Source organism: Orbicella faveolata, unplaced genomic scaffold, assembly GCF_042242905.1.
Source record: "Orbicella faveolata isolate gen_17 unplaced genomic scaffold, um_ofav_v1 contig_13, whole genome shotgun sequence".
Classification (NCBI taxonomy): domain Eukaryota; kingdom Metazoa; phylum Cnidaria; class Anthozoa; order Scleractinia; family Merulinidae; genus Orbicella; species Orbicella faveolata.
In genome coordinates, this window is record NW_028301540.1 from 15,972,090 (window position 1) to 15,993,301 (window position 21,212).

The following is a 21,212-nucleotide window of genomic DNA, read 5'->3' on the forward strand; positions in this document are numbered from 1 at the left end:
TCGCCTGGATAGTAGAATTCACTCTCAGAATGTTAACTTTCATCACTCATTTTGAAGAGAACAAACCTTTGCAGCAAAAAGATTGTTTTTGTCGTTAATTCCCATCGATTTTGCTGTACGCGTTTCTAGTAGGGCCGTACGCCTTTCTAGTAGGGCCGTACGGGTTTTTCCGGCCCTATCACTTCGACGCGTACGGCCCTCATACGGGACCTTTTTTCTTATGGTTTTCCGAGGAAATTGCGAGCGGGGCCGTACGGGTCATATGATAAAGGCGTTTATTAACACCTGTCTGAGGCATATCTTCAGGATCAAGTGGCAGGGCAAGATTAGCGATGAGGAGCTAATTTTGGCGAAGAGCGAGATGGGAACCAATCGCCCAGCAGATCCTGCGAAGGAAGTAGGGCTGGATTGGAACGCACACTTAGGAAGCCAACATCCAACATCACTCCCAAGACACTGAATTGGAATTCGCGTGGGAAGAGGAAGAGAGGCCGGCCCAGAAATAGCTGGCAGAGCATGCGCGTGGGGGAGACCGCATTCCTCTAGCATATATACATGTACATAACTGGGATTGACGAATTATTAGACACTCAAGGAGAGCACTCGATGAGCTAGAGTTGCTCCGGGATGGTTTTATATCATAGCTACGATCGTTAAGGTAAAACTTAAGTGTTTCTCAGCGATCGTTGTCGCATCGACTTGGGCGATCGCTGGAGAGTGATTTCCAAATGATCGTTATGATATGGAAACAGCCTTCACTCGTGCACTTTCACTCGTGCTCCCTAAACATCCTACATACACTAAGAAGTCCGAATACACGAAAAGTGCAAACAATTGAAAAGTTAGTGTAATAAAGGTTACGATCACTTTGCTCGGATTGCATTTCCTTTGAAAGAAAAAAACCTTTTAGGTAAAACAAAATTGTATAAGAGATTCATTACGGCGCCAAATGTGGCCGGAAGTCTATAAAAAAGACAAAGCAGGGAGTCTTAACTCAGGTCCAGATATCTTCCAACGGTGTTTATTATAGAAATAAAAAACGCGCCCGAGTGCATTGTTGAGTTATATAAGCACTTGGGAATTTTTAAGAACACGAGAGAAGTGCATAGAGAAGCACTCGGCTGCGCCTCGTGCTTCTCTATGCACTTCTCTCGTGTTCTTAAAAATTCCCAAGTGCTTATATAACTCAACAATGCACGAAGGGCAAGTTTTTTTATTTCTTTTATAAAATGTAAACCACCACATTAACATAAAGACATATTAAACAAGAAAAGGATTAATTAATCAAAATAAGTATTCTCCTTACATGTACAGGCTTTCTTTTTATTGGCTTAAATGCTGAATGAAAAGTAAAACCGTTCCCTTTGTGGCAAGAAACAAACGTTTTCTAAAAAAGGTCAGAACGGTTCTAAAGAAATTATTACAGCAAAAAGAATCTTCGAAAGCTGAAGCAGTTCCCCAGTTCACTGACTTTTGCTCTGAGGAGGATAAAGATTGATTTGCATTGAACCGATTGTGCAAGAATTGAACATGCCGCCAAGCATTTCGCTGTGGATCGTTGTGGTGGATGATCGGCTGTGCGTTTCAACCACTCTGCCTGATACTTCTGCTGCTTTTGGCTGACTAAAAGGCTCATCGCATTGTGGAGATTTCTGTTTTGTCTGGTCGGCCCCTTGTAGAGCAGTAGACAAGACATCACTACATTTCCTGAGCTGGATAGACGACGGACGAGAATTGTAAGGCTGGAGACTATTCGGGTTTCTGTGTCCCGAAATGTGGCAGATGTGGCGATCTGACAAACCGGCTTGAGACCACAAGGTTATCGCTGTCGCCCGAACACAGTGATTTGTGTAAACTTTGGAAAGCTTGGCCTTTGTACTTATTTCTTTCATCATGTTTCCAAGAGTGTTGACACCAAGCGGGCGGTTTTCGTACCAGATTTCGGGTGTGATGGCGGATTCATTCCAGTCGCGTCGAGGTTGCTGAAGTAAGGCTTCGCATTTCGGATTCAGCTTGGAGATATACAAGCTCAGCACTCGGTAGCCGTCGTTCTCACTCTCTGTTTCTTACATACGAGCCGTCTTCTCAAAGCTGGATCGGTCTTGAAGTCCACCGGGATGGTTTTTGGTGGTCTCGTCGTGGGTCATAGTAACGTAGCGCTTGCCTTGCTCGTCTACTTCAAATGCAAAACTCGTCGGCTTCAAATTTCTCTGCCCTTCACGACCTCTTCTACACCAGTAGAGAACAACATGGAACCACACGTTTCTCAGCAAAGACCATGGATTTGCAAGGCTTAATACTGGACCAGCTTTCAATTTCTGCAAGTCGTCAACTGGCATGGCCTCTTTGTGCTGCACATTTTCCTTCCCTTGCTGTTTCAGGCTCTTAATTTTGGCGTTCAGCATACGGTTGGAATTTGAAAACGTTGAAGAATTTAGCTTCAAACTTCTGTTATAAGGTGGGTTGTTCAAATGCCTCTCTATTACATTTCTGAACGTAATTAAGGACGACTTGCTGTACTCTTCACCCGTTTTGCTTCGTGCTTCTGTATAAAACTGTGACAGACTGTTGTCAAGTTGTTCGTCGCTCATTTCCTCTAGTTTTGGCAGCACAGGAACTTTTTGTGCACCCCATTCTAGGAAAAGAAAACATTTTTTCCAACTCAGCCTTTAAGTGTTGCAAGCGTATTTCGAGTGGTTAACTGTTAAATGATATACGCAACAGCTGCTAGAAAACATTTAATTGTATAAACAAGTGAAATGTTGCTTTTTGTTGACAAAGATGTAGATAAGCCAGTATAACTCATTATTTAGGAAGCATTGTAATATGCTTTGTTCGTCATTCTGCCTTTTAAATTAAAACAGGTTTTAAGTTTTAGTGTTTGAGATGTGTATTGGATTGTAGTCATGTTTACGTAAATTCATACCTTTGAAAGCGTTTACTGCCCAATTTGTCGAGCTCTTCGTAGACTTTGCTTGCGTTTCCACCAAAAGCCGGTTTCTCTCCGCTTCTGTCAGTTCTGCAAACCGTTTTTTCTTTGGAACAGGTGCCTCATTTTGAGACTCCTTAACGCTGCTACTTTTCTCGGCGTTCAGGAATTCGAACCCGAGTTGAAACCGTGGAAATTCTTCAGCCATAATGGCGGACGGACTAGCTGATTCTCAAATTTTGTCCAGGGCAGAATTTTCGTGACGTAGCTTGCGTGCATATGTTGAGTTATAATGCACGTGCGTGACGTAAGCAGAGTGCTTTATGGAGCTATAATGAACTCGAACTGACCAATCACAGCGCGCGCAATTACTCGAACATTTTATAATATGTATGAACTTAGCAAGACTGTTGAACATTTCGCGCAGAACTGTACATATTACGGTTAGTTTTCAATATATATAGACGTAAAAAAGGAGGAAATTTTGCAAGAGTTCATATTCATGAATCGGGTTATATTTACAGATCGAACACCTCGAGTAATATTCCCATATCTGATAGAGCACCGTGTTAATTTCGAGATGTTACCAATACGTGTCTCCTTAAAACAAGGAAGCCTATATACAAAGTTTCTGAACCACAGGCCAATGAAAAATTCCTAATGCATGTCGGGTAATTTTTTTTTTGCCGCTAGCAAATAAACAAAGGCATAATACAGTTGATAAATTAATAGTCAAGAAATGCACAATAACGCATGAAATTTTAACAACGCCATTCACTTCACGGCATACCTTGCATCATAAGAAGCGACAAAGAACAAAACAAAAAGTATTTCACCAAAACGAAGCTTGAAGTTTTTCTCCAGGTGTTGTTTCTCCATGGTTGCAATTCCGGCAGCGATCTGCAAATTCTTGGTCATCGTTCAGCTTCCTCGAGATAAGTTAACGCACGGTTTTCTTTGATTGTTGATGAGAATACGCCCGAGAGCAGGGGCGAGAAGGTGAAGTTTTTATTGCTTATGCAATTAACTAAAAAAAATTATAAGCTGCTGTTGAAATCAACCAAAAATTTCATTGTGTAAGACAACTCAGTTTAAAACTGAGTTGTCTTACACAATGAAAGGACTGCCAGAGCCTCAACATACAGAAGGAACTAGTTGACTTGAAGCTATGAAAAATATGCTACTTAACGGGTGGTCACACAAATATCAATTTCACTCATTTCAAGAAATTTTGAGTGAACCTGTTGAGTATACTGGAAACATCCCTCAGTCTGCACTTATTTTGGCGAGTTGGTCACCAGTTTTAACAGATCTTATTCACGACAGCAAACACCTTCAGTTTTCACATTGTAAAGCAAAAGTGATGAGATTTCTGTGGTATCAAATAAGTTTATTTTAAATAAACCAAATCAACCCAATTTCTTATTATTTCTGATAGGTTTTAGGTACAGCTGTAGCCATGCTATGCTTTTAGTGTTGTAGAATGAAATATTCTAGATTTTAGACCATTTCAGTGTATTTTTGGAAACCAAATGGCTTGCGGATGTAGCTACCTTACCTGAGGTTCTCCGAATCTCAGTTATCAGGCATTATACTTGAGGTTGACTCTATTTGCAGAATTAGTACGGCAAGTGTCTTTTAGCTTAAAATTTCCCCTCGGAAAGCGAATTCTTTGGAATAAAAACATTTCTAGAGCAGATTTGGCGAGCTTTTTCTACTACGGAAATGCAAGAAATAATGGGTAAGAGGCCACAAAATGTCACACCGAACGTTGCGAAAGATTTCATTGAATACATTTCAATGTGTAAATGCACAACAAAGGCGACAGAGTGAATTTATTAAAGAAATTCCCAGGATGATCCAGGACCATTAATCCCTTCTTAGTTGGTACTAGAGACCAAAACATGTCTGTAGAGATCAGACTCGCTAGTCTCACGTGTGAACTGTCGCGAATTTTGTCCCGGATTACGGGTGACCTGAAATCTTGCAAGCTATGCTACGAGTAAACCTGAGGAAAACACAACACAATCTCAGAATAGCGGCAAGCTGACTTCGTGTTTTCCTAAATTTATTTCACGAATAAAAAAAGCCTCGACTGTGCTCTGTTCCGTTGTAAAGCACGCAGGAAGCGGTAGAGCACGAAAGAAGTGTAGGGGAAAACACGAGACGAAGTCCCCACTTCTTGAGTGCTCTACCGCTTTCTAAGTGCTTTACAACGGAACAGAGCACAGTCGAGGCTTCTTTCAGTGTTTGTTTTATGATAAAGAATCCAATAATTCCCCCACGCATTCGGCTGCATTTTCAAACCAAACTTTATTTTCCAAAATATGTTCTCTGATAAAGCACGCTAAAATAAGCCAATCACAATCCTTGTTAGAATTGTTCAAATAATTTGATTTGCTAACGAAGCGTTAGCTGTCAATCATAAACTGGACTTCATTTAAGCTTTCAGTTTGGAGTCGTTTCGAGCGGCTTTCGAGAGAAGAACGATGCCTTCAAAGTTCGCTTTTTAGTTAATTTTCAAATAGGAATCTAAAGGCAGGTAAAGGTTTGTCAGTTCAGAGGAATCCGGCCGTATTGTGGCTCATGAAAACGTGCACTTTTCCAATGGAGATTACGAAACCAGGAGCTCAAAGCTTGCGGATTAAAATGCGAAATGCTAAGTTGAATTTGACAGGAGCTACAGTTATTTACGGCTTGCAGCCGCTTGCAGCAAGACCGCCCGAACTAGCGTAAAATGTAGACAGGCTAAGAGGAGAATACCAGAGCAAGCTTTGAGCTGACCACTCGTCTGTTCACTTCGCTGAGATGACCGGAGATCGAGCGTTACTACACTGCATGTAAGTGTTGTTTTGAGCAATTGAGCATTTTTACAAAAATAAAGCTTTTCATCATAAACAGAGACAGCTCAGTTGTTGTTTTCTGTCGTTGTTTTACTTCTTAAGTATAATCCGCCTTCGTAACAAATATAATGTCTTTTATCGAAGCACTGGTTAGGTTGAGAATTTGTTTATTTCGCTACGTGTTTTATTTTGTCGGCGGGAATCTAGCAAAACTTCATTTTAGTACAGTTTTCACACTACTGTTTTCCGAAAATGCAATGCCATGTGCGTTCTTGTAAAAGATTTGGAAATGCCTGAATCCTTGAAAGATATCTGTGATAGGTTCCATTGGGGATTACGCTTTCCATGTATCCGGTTTACAAGTGGGAAGAGCGGACAATTTTTAATGTGAACTAATCATGCATTGCAATAAAACTGAGCTCCTTCGAAGCTTCTGGTGTACAGTCCACGAAATTCTAGCTTTATGTTACTTTTTATATTGAGAGGTTTAGATTGTTTATTGAGGGGAATCTAGGATTTTCAGGATCTAAAGGAGACTGCATAGATCGCTAAATGCGGAAGTATTAAGGGGAGGTTCGGGGGCATACTCGACCGAGAATTACTGATATTTCATATCCTCCATAGAGACATGTCGGAAATGCATGGGTCTTTGCTGGAGTGGGTTGCTGTCTCCTGTACTTAATTTTAGAACTGACAATTAAAATTGTCAGTTCTAAATATGCAGGCAAGCTTCCTAAAATCGTCGTTTCTGCCTTCTTTAGTTTTCCGAAAGGTCAATCATCTTCTCTTCCTCAACCTAAACCGCCAGCAGACTAGTAACATTTTTGGTAAAAATACTCAAAAATTAAGCATGAGTTTACGATTGTCCGAGATGACCACGCTGAAATGAAATTGTTCAGTCAACTCGATCACTGTCTTAGATTTACTTCATTTTAGAAAGAGAACGCATTTTCCTTGTTTTTATTTAGTTATCGAAACACGGCGGAAGGTGGGCAGAACGTAGAAATGCTTAGCGTGGGAACACAAGCTGCGCGTAGGCGGAAGTTTCCACAGCTTTTCTGTGACTCGATAGAAACACGGAGAAAAGGTTTTATATTCCTTTGGAAAACACTGGGGATAAAAGGAAAACACTCATTTAATTTGATTAACAAAATATAAGTTTTCTTTGCGCTCTGTTTTACCTATGTGGGCGTTAGGGAATCTATCTTTTTTGTCTGAATAACATTACGGTCAAACTTATTTATTATTACAACGTGCGTTGAGTTCCCAAATATTTCATTACAAACCAAATACTTGTGTTCATTTCATCAAATTACAATAGACTATTAAAACCACTAAACAAATATCGGTAGTCAAAAGGGACCTGTGGGCTTTGTGGCAGTCTGACTTGATGTTTTGGCACAATTATATTTTTCATATCTGGGGCGACCTGCACGCTTTGCAATGTTCTTCATGAATGGCCAAATGAAACAACAGAAGAAGAAAACAAACAAAGCCTAGTCCTGAGAACAAATAAAATGCATAATAACAAAAACCAATGAAAATATAGGTTTAAAAGTAATGCAGATAAACTGCAATGTCTAAGCTACTAAGCTACCACAGGGAAAGAACCCCAACCTACCACAGTGATTCACGGCCCTACCAAAGTCAACAAAATGCCATCTAGATTGCCACATCGTTAAGAGTGATTTTCTGAGAGTGTCGAGAATCGGAAGACAGTCACGAAAAATCGATTTTTCTTTTATTTCGTCAAAACATACCTTTGGGTGAACTTATTCAAGGAAAAATAGTTTAAAGTTCCAACGATTTATTTTACGGCCAAAATTTAAGAAAGTTCGAAATTTGCATATAATGGCGGTTTTAATCAACAATGATATAGATAAACATATCCAGGCAAAAACTAACGATAGACAAATCCGACGTTTCGGCGACATCTTGGCGCCATTGTCATATTACGCCATTGCGCATATTTAATTTGTTTCCTGTGACATTGGCGCCAAGATGTCGCCGAAACGTCGGATTTGTCTATCGTTAGTTTTTGCCTGTAACGGCGGTTTTCGCGGCTTAAAATGTTCAGAATTTCACGCTTCTTTACGAAAATAGCGGGGGCGTAAAAACAATCCTATGAAAACAAAACTTTGCACAAATATTATTTCATTCTTATACTTTAAAATCGTGTAATAACTTTCTTGAAGTTTTGTTTGTAGCTTTGTAACGAAGGGTATTTGTACAGCCGCCATTTGTGTCTCTTGGCAAGGGACAAATAAAGGCCAAGTTTGACTAGTATAAATGGCCTCTGGTATATATCATTTGGTCAAAATATCTACATTTTAGGAAACCTTGGTTATTGGTTTTTTCACCCGAAAAGTTATGTTCTGTAAAATATTTCCGGTAAAACAGCGAGCATAAACGGCCATAAAATTCGACAAGGTCGACAATGTCGACATTGTTTATATTTGAGATGAGACACTGAGTGGCACACACAGTCCTGGCTGTTTTCATCGTCTTGCTCAGTCGAGAGTCCTTTAAAAATATGATAGAATATACGCTTCAAACCGTAGTAAATTAGTTTCTCATATCCATACGCCCCATGTCGACTCATGAGTAAATAAATTAGTCCCCGTTCACTGAATAAACAACTCGAATGACCTCTGAGGTCAGGAGGTCACGTGATATGTCGTTATGTTACTTTTCCCCGGTTTCACATTACACGCGTAACGCCGTACTGAACATCACGGCATTTAGTTGAATTACGGTATGCAAAGTCTCTTTAAAGACATTTTGATTTAAAAAGAAAATTGAAAAAGAAACATTTTGACATAATTGTTAGCTTCTAAGATATCGTTCAGATGCATGATAACCTGACATAATTTCAACACCGGATTGATCTCTTTGATGTCGACGTGATTCATAGTTTTGCGCTTAGTAACATTTGGCACACATCTAAACGTGCGCAAAGATAAATACTCAAAAATAAGAAACCGTTTATCTGCAGGAAAAGCTGGACCGCCGAAGATAATAATGTTTTAAATTCTGCATTTTATTTATTTAAGTAACGCAAGCTACCTGCTTTCAGTAACGCTTCGTGTCGCTTAGCAAAAGTGGCAAACTTACCCTATGTAAATAAAGGCTTAGTTACATTTGTTTCATTCTTTTAATTTTCTAATCTGAAATTTCTGTGAATTTCCTATCCCGGCCATATTTGAAGACATTCCTTCTCATTTGATTACTGTAAAACTTTACAATCACATATCTTGGGGAAGTTCAATATTTGCCTGTGTCGTTGAAGGCGTCAAAAAAGTGTCAGACATTTATTATTTATTTGTTAAAGTTGTACTCTTAATAGTTTTAAGATGCGCTTGTTAATACAAATCAAACATATTCACTTCCTTATAAAGTTATTGCAATGTCTGTCAAGAGCAGCATGACATTTTGTATGAAAAATTAAACAAACATTTAATACATGATCCTCAGTTACACGGCAGCCCAGAGTTTATCCGTTTTAATGCTAATATGGCTTTTTTAAGTATGTCCAGGTAGATTCTTTTACGGCGAACAGGCTTGGGTGGCACTTCTAATTTCCTTTTTCCTTTCCTACTTTCTCTTCTCCAATATACGCCTGCTCGCAGGCTAGTGCCTCTCAATACAAATGCAGATTGCATTCTGCTTTCGGGAGTATAGTATTAGCTGTCACGACTTTTGAAATTACTTTTCTTGGGAGTGGGGTGGGGGTGGATTAGCGCTACTTCTAAAACCTAATCATAACAGCAAAATTGAGCGTTATAAATCACTGAAATGACTAAAACACAGACACAGAGGCTGTGCCGTCTTAGTTGGCAAAGGCTGGTGATATTATATACGAGCAGCGATAGCAAAGTTTGTTTTTTTTCGCGTGAGATTCGCGTTTTCAGCTCGTTCCTTTCGTGCCTCTAAATCACGCATTCACTGCCAAGGGCATTATTTATATCAGTCCGTGTAACTGACGATGTCTGGAGATCTGACCCGGATACTCGCTGCTTTAAAAACCACAGGCGGTGGTGCATTCCAGTAAGATCGTTTGCCTCCGTTGACTCACATTCGACATTTTTAACTATAAACCCCTGTAGACCATGCTGAATTTTAAAAATCAGGTCGTTTTCTACACGCTTTATCTCTGAAACGAAGTCGGAGACCCCCATTTTGTTTTTGCATTTCTGACACAAGTAACTCATTATCTGACTGCTGTAAAAAATTAAGAAAAAATCTATCCACTGGAAAATTTTCGTGCGAAGGTCCTTAAATACAGCGTTACGTGTGTAATGTGAAACCGGGGAAAAGTAACATAACGACATATCACGTGACCTCCTGACCTCAGAGGTCATTCGAGTTGTTTATTCAGTGTGCGGGGACTGATTTATTTACTCATGAGTCGACATGAGGCGTATGGATATGAGAAACTAATTTACTACGGTTTGAAGCGTATATTCTATCATATTTTTAAAGGACTCTCGACTGAGCAAGACGATGAAAACAGCCAGGACTGTGTGTGCCACTCAGTGTCTCATCTCAAATATAAACAATGTCGACATTGTCGACCTTGTCGAAATTTATGGCCGTTTATGCTCGCTGTTTTACCGGAAATATTTACAGAACAGCTCACAAGGACATTGGGAAGTTAAAATCGTTTCCATAGCAGCAGAAGGAACGTGAGTAACGGTGAGTCGTTGTTTCCTGTTTTAAACCGTTGACTTCCAAAGAATAACCTTGTGATTTGCATAAAATTGAACTCGCTTACATGCCGTAACATTTTATTTTACTGACGGAGAACATTTTAATTCCCAGAGCTATAACTTTTCGGGTGAAAAAACCAAGAACCAAGGTTTCCTAAAATGTAAATATTTTGACCAAATGATAGTCAAAGTTGGCCTTTATTTGTCCCTTGCCAAGAGACATAAATGGCGGCTGTACAGATACCCTTCGTTAAGGGCCCATTAACCGATTCATGCGCGCGCTCGCGCGCGTTGCTAAGGAGGTGAAATTTCACTTCCGGTTACTTACGTCAGCTTGAAAATAATAACAACTCAAAAACTTGCAAATTTGCTTACGTTTTAGAAGTTTTTTTTTGTGTTTCACAAAATGCAAAGCAAAAAAAGTACAAGCAAAGACAAAATGAGAGAAAGACAGATAAACAAGAGCAGTAGAAAGAGAAAAACTAACTCCGTGTGGCTTTGTTTGATCTTACCGAAGTGCGCTGGTAGTGTAAATTGCGCACGCGCTGATAGGGTAACTTTCAATATCTATCGGGCGCACTTCCGGTTTCTTTAAATGCTAAAGGAAACGCGGTTTTTCATTAAATCCAGCCTTTTTCGACGAATTTCGATTAAAGCCAATGTTGGAAACATAGCTATGCATTGCTTTTTCGAAATCATGCTTTTTTCAGAGAATTACGAATTTTTCAATATTTTGAAATGCTTTCAAAATCTGACCTTTTAGAAATGAAACAAAATCGATGCATAGCGTAATGTGGATTTAAATTAAAATATTAAATCAATGAAAAAATTCTCGATAAAGTAATTTGCCTGGGAGCCTTTGCATTTTTTCTGTATTAGTCACATGACCATGAGCGTGGCCTGATGACGTCATCACCAGTGTTACTAATCATGAAAAAGTTAAAACACATGAAATAACTCTGAACTAACCAAAAATGATGAGGTTGTATGAGAATAAATTTTCCTTAGCAACGGCTCGAAAAGATCGGTTAATGGGTCCTTAAAAAGCTACAAACAAAACTACAAGAAACTTATTACACGATTTTAAAGTATAAGAATGAAATAATATTTGTGCCAAGTTTTGTTTTCATAGGATTGTTTTTACGTCCCCGCTGTTTTCGTAAAGAAGCGTGAAATTCTGAACATTTTAAGCCGCGAAAACCGTCATTATATGCAAATTTCGAACTTTCTTAAATTTTGGGCGTAAAATAAATCGTTGGAACTTTAAACTATTTTTCCTTGAATAAGTTCACCCAAAGGTATGTTTTGGCGAAATAAAAGAAAAATCGATTTTTCGTGACTGTCTTCCGATTCTCGACACTCTCAGAAAATCACTCTTAATAGACATAAATAAGGTCAGTGTACTTCAAAGCAGAATCAATAACTGCTTCCAGGTAGCCTGCGAACGCAGACGTATTTCCGTCTGTCGCTTGTCTCCGCCGAAAATAACGTCCGCGAATCCGAGCCAGGACACGATTTCTGTGACGTAACGAGTTTTGTTTCTCCTTGGCCAATCAGATTCCATGATAGAATGAAACTCGAGTGCTCCTCGCAGCGAATACCTCGCGCAGTAGTTCTGGGGCTACTTGAGCTAAACTGTGATTGGCTTAAAATTCCTACGTCACAGAAATCGTTTCCTGGCTCGGGTTCGCAGACGTTATTTTCGGCGGAGAGAAGCGACAGCCGGAAATACGTGTGCGTTCGCAGGCTAGCTTCCAGGCAGAAATAATATGAACTAGTAATTTCAACAGCCAGTTCCAGGAGGAGGTGGAATGGAATAGGCTAATTTAAGAGCAGGATTGGTTAATTGTGTAAGCAATCCAGCACAAAAGTAGAGGATGGAACAAAATATTTTTTGGTCAAACACCACTGAAATAACAGTTTTGAAACAATTGTTGAAAACTAGATCATTGGATAATGCAATTCAAGAGTTTTCATTGGTTTAGCGACCATAGTAATTTGGCAATTATACCATGCTCTACTAATATGCTAAGCGTACAGGTGATTTTTTGGCGCGTTTTTATGTTTATTTCATTTTAATTTTCTTTTCTGGGGAGATATTTTTAATTAAAAAATTATTCCAGTCACGCTTGCTGGATATGAAATGATTATAGCCAACTCGGCGATACGGGTCTCCACGGCTATCTATCATCTTATCTCTAAGGCGACCTCGTGGAATAACTACTAATTACCAATGAAGTCATTGGAAACAAGACAGTGCTTTGTGCCAAAGTCATTTTTGAGAGCGAAATTATGGAATAATGATTTAATTGTTCTTTTGGTTAGTAGGCAATCGTTCCATAGGCCAGCGTTTGATACGAGATGATAAATAACAAACGAGGTTCGTGGCGCCGTGTTTGCGATAGTAATCGCTTATTCAACAAATGCGAATGTAACAATTATTTCATAAATTCTTCTTAAATCATAAATTGACTGGATGATGATATGAAGCCTTAGTCTGCGTAGCAGGTGTTCAAAGGAGTGGGATAGGAGGAAACGAGAAGCGTGAAGCTCGATCGGAGGGGAAAGGAGAGGAACGCCCGCAAGGACCGTTTTGATAGCAAGATATTTCACGTCTTTCTGTGTTTTGCATTCTTAATTAGGGAGTGGAATGGCGAAAACCAAAACGCCTTCTCGGGAGTTCCCCTCCCTCCCCCTCCGACGAGCTTTGCGCTCCTCGTTCTCCCCCTGACAAGATCCAAATGACAGACTTAACTGAATTGGCAATTTGGAATTGGTTTTGTTTCACCCAGGGTATTTCTTAAATACATCATTCGGTCGCTCTTGTTGTGCATTTACAAGCGTTTTCATTGAAATGTTTCGCATTGAACCGGTATTGTGTTACGTAATTAAGGTAGCTGTGACATTTTGTGGCCTCTTATCCATTATTTCCTGCATTTCCCGAGTAGAGGTTAAACAAGCCTGCCAAATCTGCTGAAAAAAACCGACTTTCCTCCGACGAGAAATTTATAAGTGACACTTTCAGAAGCGGGAAAAAAAACAAACAGCGGTTACAAACATTACAAATAGACAACGCATGGTCTAAAAATCTTAACGGTATTAACTTGCGTTGTCTCTTTGTAATCGCTGTTTGTTATCTTCTCCTTCTGAAATTGAAATGGCCCAAGAACAAGAGTATTTATAAGTGACACTTGCCTACTTATTTCCCATATTTGGGTAAACTCTGGTACAGCCGTAAGCCATGTGGTTTCCAAAAATACAAAGAAATTGTCTACAATTTAGAATATTTTATATTACAACACTAAAAGCATAACATGGCTAAAGCTGTACGTCAGACTTACGAGAAATAACGAAACACCAATTGAAATTTGAGTCGTTTGAAATTAACTTATTACACCGAAATCACAATTTGCATTGCATTTCAAAACGAAATAACTGCAGCTTGAATGACCAGTGTTTCCATTACTTGACAGCTTCACTTTTAAGAAACTGTCAGTGAGATAAGTGAAATTGATACTTGAGTTTAGGTCACGTGATCAACAGCTGAATAACATTCTCATAGCTTCAAGCCGCCTTCTGTATGGTGCAGCTGTCGCTGTCATTGTTAACGAGATGGGCGGTCCTTTCATAGTGAAAGATAACTCTGTGTTTAATTTACTTGATGTTTGGCGTTAGTAGTTAATATGATATGACGTTTTGCATAAATGAAAACTTTTTGCCTCCTTTCGTGGCTGCTTTCAGGCGTATTCTGAAAACGATCAACGATAACCGTGGGTAGCCTATCTCGAGGAAGCTGAACGATGGCCATGTATCGGCAGATCGCGGTTGGAATTGGAACCATGGAGAATCAACGCCTGGAGAAAAACTTCCAGCTTCGTTTGCTGAAATACCTCTTGTTTTGGTCTTTGTCGTTTTTCATGATTCAAGGTACGTATGAAGTGAATCACGCTGTTAAAATTTTCGTGCGCCGTTGTGCAATTTTCTTGCGCCGATGTACAATTCGTTAATATTTAATTTAAATATTAAATGAAACATATATATCACATATATCAGGAACTTTTTTTTTCCAAGCTGTTCAAAATCTTGCATGCAGGCTTCCTTGCTTTAAAGCGACAAACGTTTTTTGTTTTTGTTTTTTTGTTTTTTTGAAATTAACACTATACTGAATAGATAAGTTATGGGAAATATCACTCGGGTGTTCGAGGTATAAAAAAAACGCGATGTCCATCAATATAAACTCTTACAAAAAGTAACCGGAATATTCATAGGCTCTGTGCGAAATCAGGATTATCAAGTACTTGTAGTCTTGTTAAGGCATATGGACCTGAGTAAAGACTTCCTGTTCATTCCGTTTTATAGACTTCCGCACACATTTGGCGCCGAAAAAAGCAATGAATTCTCATGTATTTTTTTTTTTTAACTTATTCGTTTTCACCCAATAGAAATGGGATACGAACAAAGTGATCATAAGCTGGATTATCAAACTTTTCAATTATCCGCACTTTTCGTATACTCGGACTTTTTAATTATTCAAACTTACGATCATATCCGCACTTTCCTTGTTTTTGTTGTCATGATTTAAAAATTAATGACTCACATCCAAAATCCAAAACTTAATGACTCACATCCAAAAATTAACAAAACACGAACGGGGGCGAATGTTTTCTGTGCTCCTAGTTATGATATTGAGTAAAAGCGCTCCAAATAATAAGACTTGGTTTTGCAATTAACAATTGATTCATGCCCCAGCATGTATTATCGGGTTATGATGCACGTGGGAGGTTTGGAGAGATCGAGGGAAGCGTCAAGACTTTTTCCACATGACCAGTATGATTTCACTATTAAAGTTAACGTTAAAAAACAACGACGTTTCGACTGTTCAACGTTCGGGAAACCGAAAGCACGTTTCGACCGTTCGACGGTCAAACGATGTTGCTTTTTAACGTTTACTTTTATAGCGAAATCCGTTTCAAAAAAAAAAAAATGATTGCCTCAGAAAACTTTCGGCGATAATATGGAAACTACTCTCCAGTGATCATAACCAATGGTCGCTGAGCCAGTGGCGAATAATTGTTTCAGTATAATTTTTAGAGGTGAATATCAAGAGCTACACCGTCACTATGACGGACCGGAGCATGGAAACACAGACGCAATTGTTCGTTGTGCATACACATAGATGTATGTGGCCGTAGTTTTAATAATACATTAATTATGAAACAATTGACCCAGGATCTAGGCAGTAAAATAAACAAACGAAACGCTACGTACAAAAAAGAAATTCTTTGTTCATCGTGGTTGAATTTATATACAGTTGTACGCATCGCCTCAGGACGAGTAGCTCCAATCTGAACAGCTCTTACTTGATCTGAAGATTTTGTCTTGTCTGGTGACCCAAGAAACCGCAACGTTTATATATTGTTTAATGCCTTGAATACTACATCTTGAAAACATTTTTGGTCTTAAGTCGATGGGAGTCATTTCTAAAATTTCCCATGCTTTCAGTTTCCCGAAAGTGGAGTGATATCTTTCGAGTAAATGAAAGTTTCATTCAAGAAATGTCCGCCATGTTTATTTTTCTTGATGGTGAAGCGGCGAGAGTGTACTTGCGCCTCAACCTAAGGGGCGCTTTCCATTCGACCAAAAATTCTGAAATTTTCGAAACGGGGACAAATTTCCAGGGAAATGTTCCAGAAAATCCGCAAATTGTTGAATTTCCGAAAAGCGAAGCATTCAACCGAAAATTCCGAAAATTCATGTATGAAAAGCAAATGGAACGGAAATTTTCAGAAAAAAAAATGTTTGAAAATTTGGGTATACTCTAGGAGGCTGTCCTCTTTTTCGGAAATTATGCAAATCCGCAATTTTCTACTCAGCGCTAGTTCTTTTGGCCGCGATCACAGCGAGTTGGACAGCTCACGCGAGGATGATGACGACGCTCATTCCGGAAAATGGATTAATATTTTTATTTATAATCTTTCCACTTACCTGTTGATAAATACTAACTACAGCTAAATTTGTCAAAAAAGCGTTTCATAAAAATAATACCTGTGTGGTGTACTTGTTTGTTTTGCATAGGTTGGCTGAGAAATTTACAAAGATTTATAACGCGTGCCAAAGATTTATAACGCGTGCCAAAGACTCGTCTTCCACGAACATTTTTAAAAGTAAACTGAAAACGTGGCTTTTTAAACAATAATTTTTAAGTTGAAGTTTTAAATTACATATCATTTAAATTTATCTGTTTTTGGCATTTTCTTAATTTTTATACTAGGTGATTTGTTTTTATAGATTTAATTATTATTATTATTATTATTATTATTGTTATTATTATTATTATGATCATCATTATACCACTCATTAAGCCCCTTGTTTTGCGACGTTTTCGCTGTCGTTGTGGTTTGTATAAGGTCCCTGCTGTTGTGGTCTATACAAGGCTCGATTTAGCTCGAAGTCATTGAAAACTTCCAAGAGAACAAACCTGTTCGACTCGTTTTCCACTCTGGAAAACTCTGTTTCATTTGTCCCAGGAAACTTCCGGAAATTCACACTGGAATTTTTGGTCTACTGGAAAGCGCCCAAGGTTTTTGATGTCCAATTCTTGAAGTAACTTCCGGAAATTCCACTTAAACTATAACGATGCTTGAATTGAGGAAAAAGTATCTATAACGACAAATGTAGAGGAGACCATTTACAACTGGTAACAGGGATATTGATTGATGGTTTTGGGGGACTCTCCTTAAAAATAAATGTACATTATTTTTGTTTTATCAGTTTGCATTTCAGGGTTTTGGATTCTTTTGCTCGTTATACTGCAGTAAATCGTCAGTAGACAGGCTTTTCTATGGCATATAGGGATTTTATGAGTGTCATTTCAAGGAAATGGTCCGACATCTGTAAGGTCTTTAAGCCAATCACTTCTTAGGGTAATGTGTTGTAAGGTACCTACGGTAAATTGAAAAGCTGAAAACGTTGTGGTATTGTTAATTTTAATCAACAGATACCTCTTCTGCGACTGACATGAAGTGTGAAATAAAGTCATCCTGCCCCTTGTCAGGGTGTCAGCACACAAATCCCATGATAGTAGATCCAGACTCCAACATCACTCGCAAATGCTCGATCAGAACAGGAATGCTGGCACAGGGAATGACCTGGAAACAAGCCAGGCAAGCAGTCCAGAACAGTACTGGTTTATCAGACTTGGTGTTGCTGCAATCAAATTCCGCAAAGGACAGCGGCAGTGTGTCATGTTACTGTGCCAGCATTAGCTTCACACGTAAGTTTTTCTTCGTTTTTTTTTTCCGTTGTTAATGCAGGGGGATGGTTATGGAGTCTTACAAAGCTCTTAATGAGAAGATTTTGTTTCCTTTTCTGACCTTGACCAAGCAAAAAACACGGCAGGTGTTTACTTCCGTCTAAGCAACTGACCAACTGAAACTTTTCAGTTGCGCAATTCTTGCATAGGGTATCAGAGCAAAACAAATGATCGTGCGCGGTCGCAGACCTTTCAACATAAATCTTGAATCTTTGTTTCTTCCTTCACAATCATTGGTTACCCCCTATTAACTATGGTTAACTACGGTTAAATATGGTGCCGCTATCAATAAGACTCAATCTTCTGCCTTTCCAAGTAACAGACGCAAGGATTTCATTCGTAGTTAGTCATAAGTATCCGGCAGTTTAAAATGACATGAAATGAGGACATGACGTAATATGAAATGACATGCCTATGGTATGGCATGTCATGTCATGTCATTTCATTATCATGACACGACGTATTACGTGAAGCTAGCGTGACGGCTGCATGATATGTCATGACACAAGCATGAAATTGCATGACGTGAGTCGCTTGATGTGAAGTTGACACGATACGATAAGCATGGCATGACATAATGCGACAAAATGTGTATGATAACGAAGGAATAAATATGAGAGGAATCTGACCATTCAGTGTACCAAACATTTTCTTCCATAATCATTTGATTCTATTAAACAGTGATTTGTTACTATTCTTGCTTCTAGGTAAACTGCAAGCTTGGACCTCAAGTACACCAAGGTTTTACGATAAAGGCGTACCAATCGATTTAAAATGCTTTTTCTCGGGATGGCCTCTTCCCCGCGAGGTCCAATGGTACAAGAACGGTGAAATAATAACGAACGGAACTGAAAGGATTTATCACTCAGAAGACAAGAAATGGAAGAAAGGAGTGGAAACTCTCCGGAGCACACTTCATCTTCCGCCGGGACGCGAGGAGCAGGAAGGATTCTACAAGTGCAGTGCAAGAAACAGTATTCCTGGCTGGAAGAGTGAAACCTTTAAAATCCTTCAGATGATATATCAGTGTAAGCGATCTTATTTCAATCGACGTCCAATAGCATGAGTAATATGAAGTAAAACGGGGTAGAGCAGAATACTACCACATTCATATCCCCGGTATTAAACTGGAACTAGCTTACAATTGAGGTTAATACAGGGAGTCTTTTCAAATGCAAATGCAATTCATCTCTTTTTAATGAGGGGAGGGAGGGGGGGGGGGGCAGGGGGGTCTTGTCACGAAGTCACGACATTAAATTTTCGATCTCACGAATCACGAAACAAAAAATTCCCTTATTACGATTCTCGAACATGTGCACGAAACTGTAATCAAAATTTGTACAAAAAAGCATTCTTTAACTTTACCAATAATTTACAGCTGTTGGAAAGGTGATATTTGAAATCTTAATTTGTTGGTTTTACTCTAAGAGACCTGTTAAGAGAAATATCGGACTTGGACAGCTCTTCCACTGCGAGTTGTTACGGCTCTTAAGAAGGTCAGAGTATCGTCGTCGTTGTCACTTTCCACGGCATCGTCAGGCCCACTGTATGTGTCATACTACACATCAACTTCTGGTACTTCGGGGGCTTCAGACACTTCAGAATGAGCGAAGGTGACTTCTTGCTCTTGCTCTTCTTGTTCGTCGACGATTGGTGGAACAGCTGGCTTATACTGTGCAGGAGGTTCAAGGTGGATCTTGCCCTTTGGGTAAGCAGAATCTGCTGGACGATACATGTTCAAAGGCAAAGTGCCAGCCTAGAACTTCGTTGTTTCTTGCCTCATAGTTCTCTGTTGAGCGCGTTTGCCATACTGAACTGCCCATTCTCTCATGATCTGCTCTTGGGTAGAATTTAAGTGCCTCGTTTTGCCAAGATGCGAAAGTTTGGAAATGTCTTTCAGTGGAATTGAACTGTCTGGAATTGGATAGTAGGATGTTGGGTGAATGAAATAATAGGCTGTCCAGCTTGTGATCCTTTTGATGCTTTCGTAAACAGTGTTTCCCAGATTGCGGGAGTAGTTAAAAGATGTGGGGCATTGATCCTTGAAATGACCAACAGCGTGCAGATTTTCCACTTGGGTTGTCAGACGAGCATGAAGATCAACGTGGATGTCTTTGTTGGTAGACTTCAATTTATCATCCAGCCGATTAAGTTGGTGTTAGATCATTTGTACGGACTTAAGCGACGGGTTCGAGATAGGGACAGGGACAGGGCCGTTTGTGGCTTTCTGGGAGTCAATCGTTTGAGATCACCGACCTCTTGCAGAGCTTCAGCTATTAATAGGCGTGGAACCGTCTGATGTTTCAGATAAACTGAAAATGCGCGGAACAATTTGCTAAAGTTTTTCAGATAGGTGACTGTACCGGTAATTGTAGTCAGAATTTTGATGCATCCTGTCTGAGGGTCAGTGACAAGACATTGCAATTGTCAGTGCAAACTCCCATCGGCTGACCAAACGAAGAGTTTTCTGCTCTTCCCTCTGCGTTACCCTCTTGGCCGTTTCCAGCAATTACATCAACACTGCCATCCTGATGAAGATACTTGACCTGGAAAGCTCCCGCATCACAGAACAAGACATCGTCCAAATAACTTGCTACTCCTCTACATTAATCAGATAAAAGAACTTTGTCTTGATGTGAGATCGATTGAAAGAAGCTCACCTTGCTTCTCGGCTTCATTCTTGCCTTTGAATGACACAAACAGAGTTCCATTATTCACACACATGGATAGCACTTGGAGACATTCAGCTGGATAAGAACACAACTCCTTTACTAGTCCATGCATTGCAACTCCATCAGACGTCAACTCAATTGTGTAAAAATGTCGCTCGGTGTCGCTGGCACTGACGATGATAGATTCTGTCATGCTGCATATACTGGATGTGCACACATCTTGAGAAAGAAAGACTTTTTTGGTGTCGTGTTTTGCTTTTTGGTGTTCACTGGTACGCTTCTTAATGATATCTTTCATTCGGTCCCGTAACTGCTGCACTGTACCTTCTGTGGATACTTGCCACCCTTCTAGAACATTCTGAAGATGTTCTTTCTTCAGTTTGTCCATAGGAGGCGTTACATTGCCCGATATCAGATTGAAATGACATTGATACCCGTTGGCTCCGAAACGTACGCAGTGCTTTTAAGGTACATAATGTTTCTCGCATCCCCGAGTTCCTCGATTATCTTTACCTCCGCCGGAGAATGGAGTCGCACTTGCAGAAGTCTTGTTGTCTTGTTCATAGGCTTGTAGTCCAACACTAGCAGCTTCCCGTGGTCCCCCAAAGTCACCGCAATTGGATGTGGGTAGAAGCCACTTCTTTTCGTTTTGATAACTTTGTATCTGTCTGGTACAACTGGATGTACCACACTGCCAACTTTCTGCAACTGCTCCAGGACTTTACCTTTTGTGAGATATAGGATACA

At 39.6% G+C, this 21,212-nt stretch overlaps 1 protein-coding gene and 2 pseudogenes across 5 annotated transcripts in view; 1 reads left to right on the top strand and 2 right to left on the bottom strand.

Annotated features, from left to right (window-relative positions):
* The window catches only part of LOC110055158 (uncharacterized), a 30,355-nt gene that overhangs the window by 5,605 nt on the left and 3,538 nt on the right, over positions 1–21,212 (top strand). For 2 of the 5 annotated variants that reach the window (XM_089284814.1, XM_089284812.1), the window contains exons 1-4: positions 10,076–10,467; positions 14,223–14,408; positions 17,479–17,754; positions 18,501–18,821. In XM_089284814.1, coding sequence (XP_089140940.1) covers positions 14,282–14,408; positions 17,479–17,754; positions 18,501–18,821 — 724 coding nt within the window. In that variant the 5' untranslated portion in view covers positions 10,076–10,467; positions 14,223–14,281. Of the gene's footprint in view, positions 1–10,075; positions 10,468–14,161; positions 14,409–16,841; positions 17,179–17,478; positions 17,755–18,500; positions 18,822–21,212 lie in introns of those variants that run through there. The other 3 variants (XM_020761532.2, XM_089284813.1, XM_089284815.1) reach the window with 3 other exon arrangements.
* Positions 1,299–2,824, bottom strand: LOC149115301 (uncharacterized; annotated as a pseudogene).
* Positions 19,016–20,853, bottom strand: LOC149115302 (uncharacterized; annotated as a pseudogene).